Here is a 20,728-nt window from a genome sequence, read left to right as displayed (position 1 = left end):
AGGGAACCCTGTGTCTTCTCTAGAAAGGATTTTCCAAAAGCCTTCAGGTCCACTAAATAGGCTTCTTGGGTGGTTCCTGTAGTAACAGATATTATCATGTTAGCTTTCAAGGCTGTTTGGGTTACTTCTCGCACAGTTGCTCCTGCTCTTTAAAACACTGACAGAGTGAGTTCTCTCTGGGACTTGGTCTGGGACTCCTAAACCAGACATACTGATTTCCAACAATGGCTGTAAAAAAAGATTTCTACTGTTCACCATCTTGCAGTCCGCTCCACCCCTTAATACAGAGTACAACACCATTCACCACCTTGTGAAGCAAGTTTATGCATCCTCATCATTTACATTGAGGTGCATTGTCAAGTTTCCTTAAGATCTGGCTGATGAAATTACTTCACTTTAGAGCAATTGTTAGATGGTGGAGAAAAACCAAAAGCTCTTATCACAATCAGCTATTAGCTGAGACCAGCCTTGTTATGCATGTACCCTTTAATATGGCAGATGGTGTGGCCAAGGAAGATCTAAAGGCATTGTAATTCTGCATCACACTAGGCTCTGCCTCATAAATTACACCAGTGACTCACAGTTTTTATGATTGTCCCTTTTCATGGTCCTGAAGTCTTCAGCTAGGAAATACACATTCATATGTAGAGAATGAAGAAGAAGTTCTTCTTTTAAAATCCAGAAAGGCCAGCACTAGCTTTTTGATGTCCTTCAAGGATGCATCTGCAGTCATAACAAATGGGTTGTCCTGTCGTCAGGCAGCCCTTCGGTTGGCCGGATTCCAAAGTCTGGGTCTGGCCTCGGCTGGTGTCGCACTTCACCCGATGTCATCTCTGCTGGTCTTCGGGTATAAAGGCATCAGCCGACGCCATTTTCCTCAGTCTTTCTTGCCGCGTGGCGCCCGAAGCAGAAGCTGTTCGCAAGTGCCGGTCGGTCAGATCCAGAGATTACTACTACCGAATACTACTTCGAAGACTTCTAAAAGCTAAGTACCCCGTTGGGGACTCTTTCTTGCCTCAGCCGATGTCAGAAAAAGTAAATAACTGTTTAACTTGTGGGAAACAAATACCTCATAAAGATTTCCACTCTTACTGCTTACCTTGTTTAGGCCCAGACCACGACGTAGCAGCCTGTTTAGCCTGTGCTTCCTTCAACCGACGAACGCTTAGGCGTCGGTCGGAGTTTGCTGAACAGTTTTTCGGCTCAGATTTTGCGTACATTATGCCGTCGGATCCTCCGACGTCTCAAATTGTTAAAAAACGCAAAGAAAAAGACCGACACTCGCGGTCCGCGGTTTCGGCCGAAACCACGGTTAAGCAAACCGCGAGTGTCTCGGTTTCGCCCGAAACCGAGCAAACGGTCAATCTTCAGCCGAATCCATGACTACTACCGAGGCCCCTGCTACCCTAGTTGAATCGGCCTCTGAAGTTTTGCCTACTAATGTGGTTCCTTTAGAATTATCGGACACCATCCCTTTGGATGTCTCTACCCCAGCACGTGGTGCTGCTAGGCCTCCTGCAGCCATGTCTATTAAGGCCTTTGCCAGGGCTAAAGCAACCAAAACTGCTAAATCAGTGCCTGTTAAGCCCCCCTCACACAGGCCCAGTTCCAGTTCTCAAATGCTTACTCTGGCAGAGGATCTCATCTCTTTAATAAGGGGATCCCGATCTCACCCAGACAGGGCCTCTCAGCCTCCTGAAAAGAGACCTAGAGCAGAGCCCCCAGAGCCAGTGTCCTCAGATGATTCTTCTGATGATTCAGACATTACAGACCATCCAGAGGCTCCTTTGTCTACTTATGAAGATTCCGAAGCTGAAGAATCTATTCCATCTGCCTCTCCACCAGAGGAATTTTCCTTTGGAGAAACATTGCATGCCATGAGAGAGCAATTCCAATGGCAGGGACAAAATTTCTCAGATTCAAGAAAAAGGCTTAGGACCTTTCTACACTTACCGCAACATAGGCCCTTAGCTATACCTCCAGTTCTTCCTGTTGTGGATGATGCATTTAATGATGTTTGCACTGCTCCTGATACTTTACCTCCAGCCCCTGCCAAACCCGATAGGTTTTACAGGGTACCGGACACTCATCACCACCTATACAAGGCCCCACTCGCAGATCTTGAGACTATCTCCCAGGGGCCTAAGGCAGTAGCTTCGACCTCAGCAAAAAACCCTCTCCCTTCTGAAAGGGAATCCAGGTCCTTAGAGAGATGGGGTAAGAAAGTTTACACCTCTGCTACTCTCTCAGCTAGAGCTTTGAACTGTCAGTTTCATATGATCCAATACCAAGAGTTTATGCTTGATCAGTTAACTAAGAAACTGTCCTCTGATGATTCCTTAGATAAGAAATATGTTCTAGAAATGGTGAATAACATTCAGCAGGTTAGTAACCATTCTTTAAAATGTGGCTATGATGCACTGGAGGCTTCATTTAGATCAGCCATGACTGGCACAGTTATAAGAAGGCATGCATGGTTGAAAGAACAGGTCTTGCCGGATCATGTTAAAGCAAAGCTGTTAGATGCTCCTATGGATAAGGCCAGTCTATTTGGTTCTCCTGCCCAGCAAGTAATGAAGAAAATGGAAGAGAAGGCAAAATCTGTACAAACAGTTAAAGATTTCTTACAGGTTCAGCCCCCAAGGTTTAGCAGGAACTGGCCTTCCAAAAATTGGTCCTTTCCAGACTCCTCTAAATCTCAGAGAGGCAGGAATAGACATTCCAGAGGCAGAAATCAATCCAGAGGAGGTGCCTACAGAGGACGCCAGTGGCAAGGCAACAACCACCGAGGCACAGACACAACCACTGCCACTGCAACAGCACAATCACAGTGACTTGGCTCTGACACCACCTACCAGGGAACAGATAGCAGCACCCTTAGGCGGAAAGTTAGCCTTATTTTCAAAAAATTGGCACTATATCACAAAAGACAAGTGGATTTTGCAGACTATAGACCAAGGCTACAGGTTTCATTTCCACACCTTACCAGTAAAAAGAGGAATGCCAAACCTACCTCCAAATCAGAAAACAGAAGCTCTAAAACAGATAGCTCAATTAACAGAAATGAGAGCTGTGGAAAGAGTACCACCAACAGAGCAGGGCAAAGGATTCTACTCCAGACTCTTCCTAGTACCAAGAAAAGAGAAAAGTTGGAGACCTATTCTCGACCTGTCCGCCTTAAACACATTCATCATTGTTCCAAAATTCAAAATGCTGACCTTGCAGCAACTTCTTCCCATGCTGGGCAAGGAGTGTTGGCTGGTAACTCTAGATCTCAAGGAGGCATACCTGCACGTCCCCATACGACCAAATTGCAGAAGATACCTCAGATTTCTTGCAGGATCAGAGCATTATCAATTCTCAGCATTGCCCTTTGGCTTATCTACTGCGCCCAGAGTATTCACAAAATGCCTGGCATCAGTAATCGCTCATTGCAGGCTACAGGGAATCCAAATTTATCCTTACCTGGACGACTGCCTGATACAAGCGGACAACAAAAGCAAGTTGACAAAAGACTTACAAAGAGTCATTTGCTTACTACAAGCCCTGGGATACACAGTCAATTTAAAAAAGTCAAGACTAATACCATCCCAAACAAGAACGTTCTTGGGTGCAGAATTGGACACAGTAAAGCAGATGGCATTCCTAACTGCAGAAAAAGAAGAACAACTCCCTCTTTACTTCTTGGCATTAACAAAGCAGAACAAACTAACAGCAAGGAAAGTACTGCAGGCCTTGGGCTTCATGGCATCATGCATAATCCTGGTCCCCCATGCCAGACTGCATATGAGAAAACTACAGTGGCACCTAAAGAATTTATGGTCTCAACACAGGCACAGCTTAGAAACCGAAATTCCACTAATCCCATGCCTGAAACAAGAGTTCCTATGGTGGGCTCAAGCATGCCAGTCAAACCCAGGCTTGCCCTTCCAAAACTTACAAGCAAGCCAAACCATCACAACGGACGCCTCAGACCTAGGTTGGGGCCCACATGCTGGACAAATGCATACAAGGATTATGGACCCCAGATCAACTGCACCTGCACATAAATCAAAAAGAAATGCTGGCAGTAAAACTAGCAATCCAGAATTTCAGACCATTCCTCAAAGAAGGCCATTTGATGATAAGGACAGACAACACCACAGTCATGTGGTACATCAACAAACAGGGAGGCACTCATTCATACCCCCTATGCAGAATGACTCTGGACCTATGGAATATGGCTCTGAGCTACAACATTCAGTTACAGGCAATATTTGTACCGGGAAAAGAAAACATCCTAGCAGACATGTTAAGCAGAACAACCTCTGATGCTCACGAATGGATGCTACACCCGGACATCTTCAAGGCCATCACACAGAAATGGGGAATGCCACAAATAGACCTATTCACATCCCCACTCAATCACCAGCTCAAGAAATTCTGCACAAGGACATGCCACCCACTTGCATGGAAGGTGGACTCTCTATCCTTCAGTTGGAAAGGCCTGACAGCATATGCATTCCCACCTCTTCCCTTGATGCACAAGGTACTACTGAAAATTAAAGAGGAGCGTCCAAGGATAATTCTGATAGCTCCAAATTGGCCAAGACAACACTGGTATCCATTGCTGAGGAGCATGTCTCAGAACAGAGCGTGGACACTACCCCTGATGCCTTTGATGTTAACTCAGAACAACTACAACATCATGCATCCAAATCTAAAAACTCTACAACTAACTGCCTGGAACATTACATAACAGCAACTAACCCAGATTTATCCCAAAGGGTTAAAGACATTATCCTGGAGGCCCGCAGACCTTCGACAAGAAGGAACTATGCAGGGAAATGGAAAAGGTTTGTCATTTGGAGCACTGAAAGAGGAAAAGATGTGTCAAAGGTAGATATTGCCAACATCCTGGAGTATTTGGCAGAGCTTCTCCATACAGGCCTGTCCTATTCCTCCATCAAGATACATGCATCAGCTATTTCTGCAGAATACAGCTTCGATCCCCCTGTCTTCTCACATCCTCTACTGAGGCAGTTCCTCAGAGGAATCAAGAATGTAAAACCTCCTAGGAAACCACCATTACCAGCATGGGACTTGAACTTTGTGCTAGAAAAACTGACACTCCTCCATTCGAACCAGCAGCAACAGCAGATCTTCAACACCTATCCTGGAAAACTGCTTTCCTACTGGCAATTACCTCAGCAAGAAGGGTTTCGGAACTACAGGCCTTAATGGCAGTACAACCCTTCCTAATCTTCCATCAAGATAGAGTATCCATGAGAACTAATCCTACATTTATGCCTAAGGTGGTATCCAGAGTGTCTCTAAACCAGACAATCCACCTACCTACCTTCTTTCCCAATCCACAGAACAGGGGGGAAAGACTGCTGCATACCTTGGATGTACATAGACAGTTACGCTACTACCTGGATAGAACCAAGGGCAATAGAAAAACTGACAAGCTTCTAGTAGCCTATGCAACAGGAAGGGAAGGAAAAGCAATCTCCAAACAGACAATCTCCAAGTGGATAGGAAATTGCATAAGATTCTGTTACTCCTACCATGGAAAGCCAATTCCACAGAACATAAGACCTCACTCTACAAGGGCTACAGCCACTACCACAGCTTTCTTACGAGGAGTGGCTACCAAGGACATTATTGAGGCGGCTACTTGGACCTCCGTGCATACATTTGCCAAGCATTATAACTTACCTCTATACTCTAGATCCCGAGCAGGGTTTGCCACTGCTGTACTGCAAGGGATCCTAACTACACCATAATTCTATTCCTCCTCCCCTAGTTTGGCTATGGTATTCTACCCATTTGTTATGACTGCAGATGCATCCTTGAAGGACATAGTACAGTTTTGTACCTACCATAAATGTAGATGTCCGAACAGGATAGCATCTGCAGTCAGGATTACCCACCCTCCTTCCCCTCTGTGGTACTCCTAGGGTATTTACCCTCCTAATAGCTAGCTGGGGGGGGATCTCTTATGGTGTATTTGTTTGTATATATGTACATACATGCTTATTTTTGTGTTTGCCTTCTACTTTTTTGGAAACATTGGCATTCATCCAAAATTTAGCTCTCCAAGAGGGCAACTGGCATCTGGGGCAAGAAACACTGAGGAAAATGGCGTCGGCTGATGCCTTTATACCTGAAGACCAGCAGAGATGACGTCGGGTGAAGTGCGACACCAGCCGAGGCCAGACCCAGACTTTGGAATCCGGCCGACCGAAGGGCTGCCTGACGACAGGACAACCCATTTGTTATGACTGCAGATGCTATCCTGTTCAGACATCTACATTTATGGTAGGTACAAAACTGTACTTTTCTCCTTAAGCAAAACAACTGGATCCAGTTCCATGAATTCCTTCTAGAGAGGTTACACTGGCTGTGATCATTTTTCTTCCTTGTGATCATCAGTCAGACATGGTCCTTCTTCAGAGTGATTGCAGCAACTCTGAAGGCATGCCCTTCTGCTTCTCAATGGAAGCAGTCTGGGATCACTTGACCCTCCATCAGGAGGCATGCCTGCCCATCAAGACTGTTTAAGGGTGAGGCGGTCATTATCCGTAATTACAAGACTCCCTTTAATTCCCCTTTCTACATTTGTCACACCTCATCAAATAAATGTTGTGAGGTCAGAACAGACCAGAGGAACGTGGTATTCTATACCCGGTCTTTTTGCTGCAATAAAAAAAGGAGACCTCTAGTTCATCCTAGACTTAAAACAACTTAAATTTTTTTCTGCACAAAAATGTCTTGTATGGCCCCAAGTGGACATTGCAAGGTACATATTGTCTCTGAACTCTCATGCTTTGCTTTGTAATTCCTGTATACCTATGTTGCAACAGTAATGGATCATTCAGTATCTAATTCTTCTTGATTATATGACATATAACACATGGATGTTATGAAACCTCCTGTACTTGCTGTATGTCTAGTAAGACTTTAGTTTGCATGGACTACACCACAAGTTCATGGACTTGTCTAATTGTTTAACAGATTCTATAAGAAGTCTACTGTTGCATCTGTGAGGAAATTAACTGTTATAATAACCAAAATAGTCACTGGTTCTCAGTCACTCGGGGATACTATAGGGTTTTGTATTATGGGCCTACATGTTTAATTTGTATATTTTGGGTGTTCAGGTGAATGACTGAATTTTTTTTCATGCCATCTGTGTTAATATTAAACTGACTGAGATTATTACAAGAGAAACTGAAAGTGTTTACAGGCAGATTTAAACTACTGAATGAGTGGGACAAAGCTAATTTAGTTATTAGTGTAAGCAAACCTTGAAAAGATCTATTAACAGATGAAATGCTTGATTGAATATGATCTTGATATCATTCGATTTCTGTTAATCAGAAATATGTATTAGTACTTTTTTGCTTACAGTGGACTATACTCCTGCACTATGTGCCATATATAACCACCCACCAAGACACGGAAACCACCAAAGCAAGGGCAAGGTCACAAAGAAAGGATGTCATTAGTGACTTTTAATATTCATGACTGTTAAATCATTCTGCAGTATTTCTGGTAGAAAGACCTGTTGTTAATCTGTTTGACCATAATTGATAAGCTGAAGTTAATATGGTTATGTTTGCAACAAATTATTTTCCTGATTGTGTACTGTTCTTCCAGCTGTGGATTTTTAGATAGTTTACCTGACTGTTGGAAATCAAGTGCAGTGATATTTTTGTGTGAGAATCCATGGGCACTGAGTGTTGGCATAAGCTGCATTGTAATGTAATCCTGTGGAGCACTTCACCCTTAACCTTAGTTTGTTCTTTCCATATGGACTTTGTAGGCGTGCTGCAATCTTTCATCTGCTTTAATATTTTGATTATTTATGTTGCCATAATGTATAATTTAGTCATTGTCAGATTTGCTTAATTAATCAGAAGCTAGGATATATTTGGATATACTTTCCGTTTAGCTTGGTACTGCTGTCTGATTTAGGAGGAAACGTCTACAGAGTTTGCTTTGGTTGCTGTGTTTGTTTATTAATATCTGTCTGCAGCAGAGCTAAATACTAAATTATATAATTCATCCTGTTGACTAACGCAATATTTTTTTTTCCAGTCTCATTATGTTCTATTTCATTGCACTTGCTGGGGCACACAAAAAGGTTGTTTTGCAGCTGAGAGAGCAACTACAAATGGTAAGCCCTACCTGGATGTCATTTTTTTCTTAAGCATTTTTGACTGCAAATTCAATCAAATTCATGAAAGTTATTTGTAAGTTATGTTAAAAGCTGCAATATAATATGTTTTAATAATTTGAGAATGTTATAGTATGCTTGGTTTACTCTTTTCTTGTTGCAAAAAAAAAAAAAAAAAACAGTTATTCAAGGGGGATCCTGTGATCTTTTTTACTCCTTGACAATCCCTCAATTATATGCTTCAGTCTGTGTCTGTTTTCTTTGTACTTTATTGCATAGTATTTATTTTTCTCCATACAACTGTGGTATGGGTGACTGCTTTGAATTAGCTTTATATTTGGTTAAAGAGGCCCACTTTATATTCTGTTGAGCCCTCTACATAGGAGACTATCTGCAGTCTTTGTCACTTATCCACAGCAGAGTCCCGTATTTCTCATTTTCACAGGATCATTTTGGAAGGTTTGCAGAACTGTCTTTCTGATTTGAAGTTGTAGTTTGCTTTTGATACATTTTGTAAGAAAGCAGTCACTTTTCAGTTGCTGCCATGTAGGAAATAGTTTTGCACTGTCAGAAAATAATTTTTTGTTACTTTGTGTTTGATCTGAAAGGCCAGTCACTGTTAGCTGCACCAGGAGTTTAGCTTCTGTTAGAAACTGGAAGAATGCATTGATGACCTTAACTGTGGAACATTATGTGGCCTTTATGGCTGTCATTTTTCTGCAAGATCATTTTACATAAAGCAATGACCTAATTCCCTCTCATCAAAGTCAAAAATTTCAAATGACTAATCTGTGTATATATGTATATATATATATATATATATATATATATATATATATATATATATATATATATATATATATATATATATATATATATATATATATATATATATATATATATATATATATATATATATATATATCTATCTCTCTATATATATATATATATATATATATATATATATATCTATATATATCTATATATATATATATCTATATACACATACAATTTTTTTTAATCAAATAAGTTTTCATCTTCTTTTCACAAGAAGCCATTGACAGTATCACCATATCTAAGATGTTTAGAAAATTTGCTCCAAGAAAAGCATATTTAGCTTTTTTTTTCTCTCTTCATTTTAGTGACTTTTTCTGGTATACTTACTGAATGCTTCCTGGATCATCTGCTGCCATAGAATCTTAACATAAACTAAACACACATCCCTAGAACCTACTCAGTTCAATAGTGACAGTACTGTAAATGACCGGTCACAGCTTCACTGGCAGTCATGTTGTCAGTGTTATTTCCTAACTTAGAAGTTATACTAGTACAGGTCCTAACATTTCTCGTCTGTGATAGGTACTAAGTAAGTGATGCTAACTTTTTTTAGACCTGTTGTTGATATCTGTGGACTCCTTGCTGCTTCCACAAATTTTTCAATCATTGATGGCATCATTCTAAATCTAAACCTTAAGACTTAAGATATTCATGGTCCTAAAGTTGCAGTTAAAAACAAGGCACTTGTTAAGACTGGTTTCTTGTAACCTTATAGGTTCATAGGTAGGTACTAGGCTATTGGCCCTAGGGCCTATATAAGCCTAGTCAAAAAGGTACCCTGGCTTTTGCCACCCAAGAAAATTATTTTCCTGTGCCCCCCTGTCAAGCAGAGCTACAGAAGTGATCCCCGGGGTGAATTTCCTATTTCCCATCCAATCATCAAGATTTTTTTCTTGAAGAGTGCTAATGAGGAGCTCTGTTTGACATAGATAGGTAGTCTGTTCCAGATTATGGGAAGTCTCTGGGACAGGAATCTATCCCTCCAGCATGTTCTGTTTATTGTGGTGACAAGGTTTAGGTCCCTAGAGCTTGTAGCTCAGAGGGATTGGGATTTCTTTAAGTGGAGCATGTCCAACAGCTCTAGGTCTGACATAGCTTTGTATGTTAGGCAGAGATCGCCTCTGAGTAGGCGATATGCGACTGAGTAAAGCTGGAGTATTTTGAGATGGTCTGCTTAGGGCATCTGTTTGAGACCAGTAATCCTCTTTGTGAGGTATTTCTGTGGCCTTTCCAGTTGTTGTAGATGTCTTGTGAGGTACATACCAAAAGGGGCATTGTTCTCTACAATGGGTCTAATGGGTGATGAGTAGAGGGGAACAATGACCTTTTTTTTCTGGATGAGAAACCTTTTGTGATGAGGTGTGCCATGTAAAAGGATTTCCTGACAACTGTGGCGATGTGATTATCAAAGGAGAGACTACCACCCACCTGTGTCCCAAGGTCTCTTATCACACTTTTGGTTTTAAATAGACTACCACCTATGTGGTAGTTCATGGGTACAGAGTTTTTACCAAAGGGAATGACAGTGCACTTTTTGGCATTGAGCTTTAGGCCATGGCTTTGACACCAAGCAACTGTCTCAGTTAGGCCCTTTTGTAGGATGTCCACATCATTAGGAGTTTCGATTATGGCTCCTAGTTTGCAGTCATCTGCAAACTTAGTTAGCCAAAGACTTTCTATGTTAGCCTGTACTTCAGAGAAGTAGATACCAAACAGGAGAGGACCCAGGACTGAACCCTGTGGTACTCTACTTGTCACTGGTCTGAAGTCTGATTTGGAGTCTGCTACTTTCACAGTGTGGGTTCTGTCAGTAAGCCAGTTGGCAACCCATCTTTTGACATAGGGATTTATACCTAGTTTAGTGAGTTTATCTATAATTCCAGAGTGGGGGATGGTGCCGAACGTCTTGGCGAGATCTAGATAGGCTGTGTGAACCACCTTACCCTCATCTATGGCCTTCTGATATTATTTGAGGCTGCCTAATTTTATTTAATGCCTAGGTGCATGTTTTGAGTGAAAGTTTTCAGAAGGAATCAAAAGCAATTCTGAGGACTACTTTTTTATTGGAGGGGGGACTTTATTACTAATTATTCTTGGCCTGAGGCCCTGCAAAGTAGATGTCTAACTAGTACGCCCTTTAATAAATTTAGCTCAGAGTTCCATTTTTCTCAAAATAGATGTAACTGTAGTATATATTATTTTCTTTAGATCACCTTCCCAGCCATGAGAATCTGTCATCGTTGGTTTGATAAAAAGAACAGGGGAGGACTGCCTGGGGCTATCTAGCTATCAATGGAAGTGGAGAAAGCAAGCGGTCAACTTTAGGCCTAAAATGTCCAGATAAACCATGTCTGTTGGGTGAGACAGGAGGCCTGGAACTGGATCCAGAATCCATGGAGGGTGAACTAGATGAGGCCAAAGAAAGGGGAGCCAAATCTGACAAGGTCAGTAAGGGCAATGAGGATGACTTTACTCTTCATTCGAGATGCTTTCTGGAGAAACTTGGGGATTAGAGGGTCGGGGGTAAGCATATAGGAGACTGGGGGCAATAGTGGAGTAGAGTGTCTCTCTTTGATCCCCTTTGTGGGGGGATCAGGGCAAAGAACTTGCTGCAGTTGTTGTTGAGGGGAGATGCAAAGAGTTCGCAGCAAGGTTGTCCCCACTGGTGGGATATCTTTTCCGCAACTGTAATGTTGAAAAACCACTCATGAGGCAATAAAATGGACCTGCTCAACTTATTTATCACATTGGATTTCCCTGGAACGTGCATTGCTATCAGAAATCAACTGGATGAGACATACTTGAGAGCTTCTCGACACAGGGTAAGATCTGGTTCCTCCTTGTTTATTGGTGTACCATACCACTGAAATATTGTCCATCTTAATTGCAATAGTCCGGGAAGGGAGAGAGTCTTGAAAGGTCTGCAATGCTAGGAGTACTGCTGTCATTTCCAAGAAATTGATATGCGTGTTGCCCTCTTCAGGGGACCAGGTGCCTTGGACTGTTTTTCCCTAGATGTCCCCCTCCCTACCCAGTTTGGGAAACATCCGTAGTCACTGTGGCTTTGGGCTGAGGAAGAGCGAAGGGATGGCCTTGTATTATCTGGTCTGAGTGAATCCACCAAATGAGATACTTGTTGCATGCTTGAGTTATGGGTGGACAAAGATTGGTGTAAAATGGACCACTGAGTTGCTAGGTTCCATTGAAGAATCCTTATATGGTATCTTGCTAATGAGCCTGAACTATCTCAGTGGACATTGACCCCAAGGCTTGTAGAATCAATCGAGGTGATAGAGAAGAATTTTAAATTATCTTTTTAACTTGAAATCAAATAGTTTGTACCCTTGGGAAAGGAGGCTGTTGCTGCTACCATATTGAACAAGGCCCCTATAAAATTTTATGCCCGAAATTATTCTAGCCGAGATGTTGTGATTGATAGTTCCTAGATGAGAGCAAAGCTGGAGTACATACTCTCTGCTTTTATTAGAAAATGGCTGGTCGGAGCATTTGTGAGCTAGTCGTCCAAGTACAGAAACACCCAGAGTCCATGCAGTCTCAAGTGAGGTGCTGCTACTGCCATACATTTGGTGAACACTCTGGGGGCTGTGGTGAGACCAAAGGGCAGGGCTCTAAATTAGTAATGAGTGGCTCCCAGCCAGAAGTGTAGGTATCTCCTGGATTGTCTGTTCATTTTTGTCTGATAGTAAGCATCCTTAAGATCTGTTGAGCACATCCAGTCGTCCTTGTACAGGGAGGGCAAAATGGACTGAACCATGACCATCTGGAACTTTTTATACTGTACTGATTTGTTCAGCTTGCTGAGATCTAAAATTGGTCTCCAGCCCCCTATTTTCTTTGGCACTAAAAACAATCTTGACCAAGTTCTGGACTCTTTCTCATCTGGGAAGACCTCTTGGATGACTCTTTTTTTTTTTTCTAGCAGCTTTGTTATTTGTAGTGCTGCTGCTTTCCTCTGGGTGGAACATCAAGAATTTTGTTTACTGTTAAAGGGGGGGTTTATATAACCTCTGGAAATAATCCTCTGCACCCTTGTGTCTTTTGTAACATCTAGCCAGGCTCTCTGGTGCATGGATAGATGACCCCCAACTGTGTCCAGAGGTAGACAGTTGGACCTCCTTTTAGGAGTGCTTGTAGGGCCTGTCAGAGAAAGAATCTCTGGACCCCTGGTTCTGTGGGCCTCTTCTCTCTTGTGGATGATGTCTTCCTTTAGTTCCCCCAGGGGCACTCTGTCTCCACATGGATCATGGAAATGACCGTGGGACTTTCTGAACCACATTTTTCAACCACCTCATTGATTCCTAGAGAAGGTTCTTTGAGAAGTCAAAAAACATACGCCCACTGCAGACAGGGTCTTACAATCTTGCTCAAACCTGGAGAGTGTGCCTTTAACTTTAGGGCCAAAAGAAGAACTTCCACCAAAGGAGCATTGACAAAGGAGGACTTGAAGGGCTCTGCAAAATTGCACAGGTGCCTCCAGGCATGTCTGGTAATGGAAATGCCTGAACCAGCCACCCTTGAGCTACCTTCAGCTGCATGTGAAATGAGCCTTATGGACGGATTTGTGATGGCTTGTAGAGTAGCCAACTGTGAGGCAATAGGGCTGTGTGCCTCAGAAGTAATGGTCCCAGAGAGTGATTTGAAAAGTTCTTTAATCAAGTCTCTCTGAAGTTTGGTGAAGTGTGCTAAATAATTCAATGACCTGAGTGCAATGATTGCTAAAGTACATACACAATTCCCACATCTGTACTACTTGTTAGTAGGATGGACAGATGAACTCTGTTCTGCAAGTTCCTTCTTTGTGGCCACCACTACAACCATGGCATCTTTTGGTACTTCTTTGTTCTGAAATTTGCTTCCTTTCGGTGGTGCCAGCATCCTGTCTGGTCTCTTAGGGATCGGCTCAACAGCATTGGGCTTCTTCCATGCCCACCTTCCTTGTGCCAAGAGAAACTTTCTCATCATTCTATTTACATCTGCTTCTCCCAGCCTCCTGGAAGAATGAGAAGAGGCCACTGAAGTCAACCTAGAATTGGAGGAGTCTCTCTAAAAAAGGTGATGGTAGCCTGGAAGGAGCAGGGTCCAAAGAGGATGCATGCCACGTCTGAGAAAGCTGCTCAGTTCTGAAGGTATTGGATCTGATGAAACAGATTGGGCTTCTGAGGCAGATGAAGCCGAAGATTTAGTCTTCAGAGCCTACTGTTTTAGCATTTTACAGGCTGGCTCCTTAGGATCAGAAGATGGAGCAAAAGATCCAGTATGGTCTTACAACTCTTTTCTGGGCTCCTTTTTGTCCAATTTGGAGGTTTGACCTCCACGTAATGAATCCGAGGAGGTCATAGGTAGAAGACATTTCAAAATAAGCTTATTCTTGCGATTAACTAAGGTCCCTGGATTAAAAGAGTTGCAGATATCGCATGACACCTTTAAGTGTGCTGAGCCCAAGCAATAAACACAAGATTCATGAGCATCTGACAGAGGGATCTTATGCTTATGCTCTTCGCATTTTGTAAAAATGGAAGGTTTTTCAGCCATCTTAAAAAAGACAGTGTAACACTTAAGAAGTGGTGTTTTTTTTTTTTAAATAAGAAAGAAAGGAAGAGAAAAATTACCAACAATGGTAATTAAAGAAATTACCACAAGGGTAAAGGTAAAGTGGAGAAAAAATGCCAGCAATAGTAATTAAATTACACTAATAAAAGTGTAAGATAAGGGAGAAATAAATCAGCTGTACCAAAAAAAAGGATAAAGATAGTGAAAAAAATAATCTGTTTATTTATCTAACCAGAAAATACTAAAGCTCAAGAGCTAACAGCAACCACGTCCACAAGCAAAGGTGGCAAACGAGATCTGAGGTATGGTAGGAGACTAGAACATTATGGGTAAGGGAGGAGCTCAAGAGTTGCTAGTAACCACGAGCTGTAAAAAGTGGCAGAGGTAGATCCAAGGGGCGGCTCTGAATCCACTTGTTGAGGAATGAATGAAAATTGATATCAGATCTTATGTTTCCAAATGCCAAAAAAGGACCCTTTTCAGATGGGTCTTCTTGATATTCTCTCACATTTGTGTAAGCTGTGCAGTTTAGGGCTGGCAGATTTTTCCATTAAAGGACATTTGTCAGCCATATTCTCCTGCCTAACTTTCGATCCACCTCTTTCTTCTCATTTTGAGGTCAAATAGTTTTTCAAAGGTGTTAGATATCAGGCCACAAGAAGATCTGCTCCTCCTTGGAACCTGAGTTATGTTTTGGAAAGGGTAACTTTCCATTCTGCTGATTCTGCCTTTTCTTCCTTTCTAAAATGTTGCACGTAAAATATGGTCTTGCTGGTAGTCCTTACTTCATCAAAGAATCTGAGTTAGAAGTCCTTATTGCTTCTCTTTTTTTTTTTTTCGTTTTTCACAAGGGATAAGGGTATCTCTTAGAACTAATCCTTCTTTTATGGCTAAAGTTGTCAGTGAAATATGTTTAGACCAGTCTATAAACCTTACTGCTGTCTTCTTCTATTCACAGGATAAGGGAAAAACAATTTTACATTCATTAGATATTCACTGACCGGTCATGTTATCTTGACAAAACAAAAAATATTAAGAAATTTGATCAGCTATTTATTTCCTTTCAGGATAAAAAGCTGGTTTACCCTAGCTCTAAACAATCTCCAGATAGACTTCCTTAGCTATTTCTAGGCCCAGTAAGAGCCCATTCTACCAGAGGTGTAGCTTCTTCTAGTGGCTTTTTGAAAGGTTTGGATTAAAAAAATCTAGTTCTATTCACACCTTTAATAATCATTTTTAACATGATGCCTTCTTCAGGACAGTAACTGGTTTTACTAGATCTGCCCTACAAGAAATTCTGGACTACAGTTCCTTAGAATGTCTTCCTCTCGCATACTGTAAAATGCTTTGGGAATTGTTGCAAATGTAATCAGTACTGCAGCAGTGATCATGGAAGGATGTTGTATAGTTGAGGAAGAACTTGCCATAGCAGTAAGTGGTATAGTAGGTCACTAATGCAGCACTTCACCCCTTCTTTCACCCATTTTTTTCTCATATATTTATGTTTTCTCTTCCTTTCTGGACAAGGTGGACTTATTTTATTTATTTCAGTCTAATGACCAGGGAAGTCCACTGGGCCTAGAAGAGCTTGTTTTCAGTGAATGTCTGGGGAGAAAAGCTCCAGTGACAATGACAAACATGCAAAACAAAGAAAGTCATCATCTTCATGTAGACTGTACAATATTAAAATATCATTTACAGAATATAACGTTTTGCAACTATACTGTCGAGTCGTTTACAGAGTGTAAAGTGTAAACAAAAGAAATTGCTGGAAATTAAATATTAAAGTTTGGATTACGTTAAAAGAGGAGTTGCACTGGAAAAGCTGTGAGTGCAGAATACATGCAGGAGTAGATTAGCACTGTATAGTATAATCAGTAAAGTTCGAAGATTAGATGTAGATATTAGAGGGGCTTATGCTGGCGAGAAGCATGAACATTCCCACTTTGAAGATAGGTAGGAGGAGACTTGATGTACATTCCCCTTTTCATACTTCCCATAGCATAGTTTCCTCTCTTTTATGCTTCATTACTCTTCTGGTTTGGAGGAAGAAAGCCCTGAGAATTTTCAAACCCATACTTCCCTTATGTGTACGGCTTTGTATTTACCATCTTGGAGCATACATCATATGTGTGGCATGAGAGGAAGTCAGCCAGTCTTAATCTGCCTACTTGAAGCATGGTGTCCTTGACGGGATACTTCCCGTAGGTAATCAGTACTACAGTAGTGATCTACTCGGGCATCTACTGTTACAGTAAGTTCTTGCACAGCTGCATTTTACTTAGTATACATTTGTTTTAGACTCCGGATAAACAGCCAAATTACTATTTGTAAGCTACAGTGCGGAACCAGTGTGTAATGCATCTGTCACATTGCCAAGACCTCAGTCAAGCAGCACAGCAAAAGTCCCTATCTCATAGAAGAAATGAGTACGTATAATTACTTTGAGATCTTATCACAGTCAGAATAACGAGGAGCATGTGGTCATTCCAGCAGTAAAATTTACTAAATATGTCTTCCTCCCAGTAGACGTACAGCCCCAAAATTGTACAAGCTGGACAGCCTATGCTGCAAATTAGTCTGAATTCTCAGGCAGGCATATAACCTTTTTTTCGTTTTCCATATTTCTACTGTTACTGAGGAGTAGGATATTTGATTAATGGCCAATTGTCCAGTAACGTGCCTTTCTCTATTGATTGAACTGAAGATGCTGCTGGCAAGTACCTCTTTCTTCAAAGTGAAGCATATTCAGAATTGAATATACTATAGGAATGGGTGCTGGGGATATAGCCCTCTGTATGCAGCGAGGAAGGGGAGAGAACACATATTAAGTTGTACAACTCCTTTCATATGTGAAATGAAATTAAAGCAACATCTTTTGGAGGTCCCAGATTTAATTTTACTGTTTTGAGTTTAATTTGTATCTATGTCAGGCAGCTGTATATTTGTTTACTGCTAATGCAAGAATTGTGAAAAATCTATGTTCAGTATAGAAAATTATTTACATCTGTTCATGGGCATGTGCAGTATGGAAATGTAAGAAATTGTAGCCTTGTTATACTTAACCTTTACCTTTACTATGTTAAGATGTCCTTCCAATCACGTTGCAGTATTGTTAACCTTTGGGATTACCTGCTTTGGCAGCCTGACATCCGGCCAATATATAAAAGCCTACTGTTCACCAGGCTATTGTCAGATCCAACCCAGATGGCTTCGGAACCAGCCAAACCTACCCTTTCACCATCGATTCCTCCTCCAATCCAATCTCAGAGCCAGAATGTCCAGACCCGATTATACTGGAACTGTTGGAACAGAGACCTATCACAGGATCTTTGTTTCCAACTACTCCTCCAAAGTCCTCTGTTCCATCCGAACTTGGGGACTGTAGGAGCCGACGCTCTCCAGTCAGGTCCAGGGAGGGGAGTCAGATCGGACAGTTGTGGTGAGCTCTGCTCTTACCTCAGCCTTGGAGCCAACCCCCTTGGTTCCGGGGACGCGCTCTAGTTTTTCGGGAGCCGGGAGCTTCCTTGGACCAGGGGTGGAGGGCTTTCAAGGTGATGAAGAGTGCTGTCTCCACAAACAGGTCCACTCTCAGGTTGGGACATTCTTCCCCCAAAGGCACTGGTGTCTGTCTCAGTATCACTGCATCCACAGAGATGCAGAGACCCTAGGCCTCAGGATGCCCCATTGGGTGACCCCCCCTCTCTTCCAAAACCTCTCTAGAATATCCTTCTGAACAGGTCCCGCAGAAGAGACTATGATAGAGGAAGCATTTAGACTCCCCAGAAGAGTCCATCACATCAGACACAGACCTTGATTCAGAAGAGTCTCCACAGTCAGCCTCTGATGATGTCTCCTTTGCAGACATCCTGGAAATTCTAAAACAGAGAAGAAGCTGGAAGCCCATCAACCCTTTTGAGGAGGAGTCTGTTTACCTGAAGGCTTTTGGGTCTCACCCTTATGCTACTTGGGTGTCTCCGGCCTTCGACAAACTCCTACAATTAGTTTGTTGAAAGGCATGGGAGTCTCAAGACTCCATGGAGCCTGTTCCTCAGAGGCCAAACAAAGTTATTACTTCACCCACCGACAAGAATCCCTTACAAAGGGAGTCCCAGTAAATGCTATGGTGTTGGTGGAGGCAGCCACTAAAAAGGAACCGTCAGAGATGTCCTCGTCTATCCATCTGCCAAAGAGTCTCATACGATGGACAGATACAGAAGGCGCATCTTCTCTTCAGTGACTTTTGCACTCAGTTCGCTGAATTGTCTGACTCACTACACTAGGCTTCAGAGAGATCTCCTGAAAGAGCTAGGAGATACTCTCCAAGGTTCAGCAGCTGAAGGGATATCAGACAAGGTTTCATCTCAGCTCTCCACCTTATTCTCAGTGGTCAACTCCTCCATAAGGCTTATTTCTTATGCAGCGGATGGAGCGAGCAGGGCAGCGGGTTCAGGAATTTCCCTAAGGAAACACTCCTGAATGCAATTGTGTGACTTTGCAGAACCCTTTGAATCTTCTTTTGTAAATGTCCCTTTCGATGGCTTATCTTTTTTCAGGCCAAAAGTCAGACACACTAACCAGGTGTGAACAAGAAGGAAAGGCTCTCTCTCTACCATTGGAGTCCGTTTTTCCCTACCTACAAGACCTTACCCCAAAGGTCAGAAAGGAGGAAAAATGTGGTTTTGAAAATCCCTGAGAGCTTTCCAGGACACTTCCCCCAGGGAAAGAGGGGAAGTGCTAATGGAAGATGCTGACCACACAGCAGAGGGGGTCTGCAAAACCAGGGTAACAGTGGATCTTTCCTTAGTATGCCTTTTCAGCACTCCTGAAATGAGGCCCTTCTGTACATCTTTGGAGGCAGTCGGGGGATGCTTATCTTTGTACCCCAGAAGCCTGGCTAGCAATAACAAAAGACAAATGGGTACAAAGTATCGTATCCAGAGGTTACTCCATACCCTTTTCCTTCCCTGTTCCAAACACAACGAACATCCCAGACATTCCACCCAGTCAAAGGGATCAGGCAACCCTGGAAATACAAAAGTTGCTAGACAAAAGAGTCATCCAAGCAGTCCCCACAGACCAAATAGGATCCGGAACTTACTGAAGGATGTTCTTCATGTTTCACTGTTGCAGTCATTACATTTGGGTAATCTGCTGGCAGGTTGCCATTAAGTCGGCCTGATTAACAAAGTCTTGGGTCCTGTGTCGGTTGCTGTCCCTTCTTCCATGACTTCAGGTCATCAGGGGGTGTAAAACATGCAGCCGATGCCATTACATCAGTCTTTCTTGCCATGCGGTGCCCGAAGCAGAAGCAGTTCGCAAGTGCCAGTCGGCTGACTCCTGAAATTTTCATTTTCGAGTTTCAGAACCAAAGTCTTCAACTAAAAGCTAGTAGTGGCTCACTTGAGACACCTAGGATTCTGAGCGTTTCCATACCTAGACGACTGGCTCCTAACTGCCATCACCGAGCATCTACTATCAAAAGCAAGAGACACCACTCTGCATCTCTGCTCTTACCTAGGAATCACAAAAAACTACGAAAAATCTGCCCATTTCAGCATATTGTTTTTATAGGACCAGATCTAGATACAAAAAACATGATGGCAACACTTCCTTCAGAAAGGGTTCAAGTCCTACGGCATCAGATCCTAGACCACCTTTCCAAAAAAAAAAAGTACAAGCAAGAACAGTCCTCAAAGTATTGGGAACCATGGCAACTGCAATAACTCTTGATTCCATTAGCACGTCTGCATGAGAGTTATACAGTGGCTACTATTCACCCAATGGTCCATGCACGAACAACCTATGTCCCACCAAATTTTGGTAATGGAATCCTGCAGGAAAGACCTTCGTTGGTGGCTATACTCAACTCATGTGACATTAGGTTGTCCCTTTGTTCTTCCCCAGCCGTTAACCACAGTGACCACTGACGCTTCCCAGATGGGGGGGGGGCATTATCTGGAAGGACAGTTCAAGGCACTTGGCAGGACCACGAGGCCCACTTGCACATCAGTGTCTTAGAGATGAGAGCAGTGCTTTTAGCGTTGCAAGCATTCCAGGATACCAAAAGTTCTTCAGAAAGCCAGTCACTTGGAAAGGAACTCAATTCTCATCACCCCATACTGGCCTTGTCAAATCTGGTTCCCCTTCCTGTGG

At 42.4% G+C, this 20,728-nt stretch overlaps 1 protein-coding gene across 2 annotated transcripts in view; it reads left to right on the top strand.

Annotated features, from left to right (window-relative positions):
• The window catches only part of TMC7 (transmembrane channel like 7), a 689,334-nt gene that overhangs the window by 642,565 nt on the left and 26,041 nt on the right, over positions 1 to 20,728 (top strand). For both annotated transcript variants that reach the window (XM_044089735.1, XM_044089734.1), the window contains exon 15: positions 8,086 to 8,164. In XM_044089735.1, coding sequence (XP_043945670.1) covers positions 8,086 to 8,164 — 79 coding nt within the window. The remainder of the gene's footprint in view (positions 1 to 8,085; positions 8,165 to 20,728) is intronic.

Source organism: Protopterus annectens, chromosome 12.part0 (genome assembly GCF_019279795.1).
Source record: "Protopterus annectens isolate FY-2018-M chromosome 12.part0, PAN1.0, whole genome shotgun sequence".
NCBI lineage: Eukaryota > Metazoa > Chordata > Ceratodontiformes > Protopteridae > Protopterus > Protopterus annectens.
This window is presented reverse-complemented; position numbering and strand designations above follow the sequence as displayed.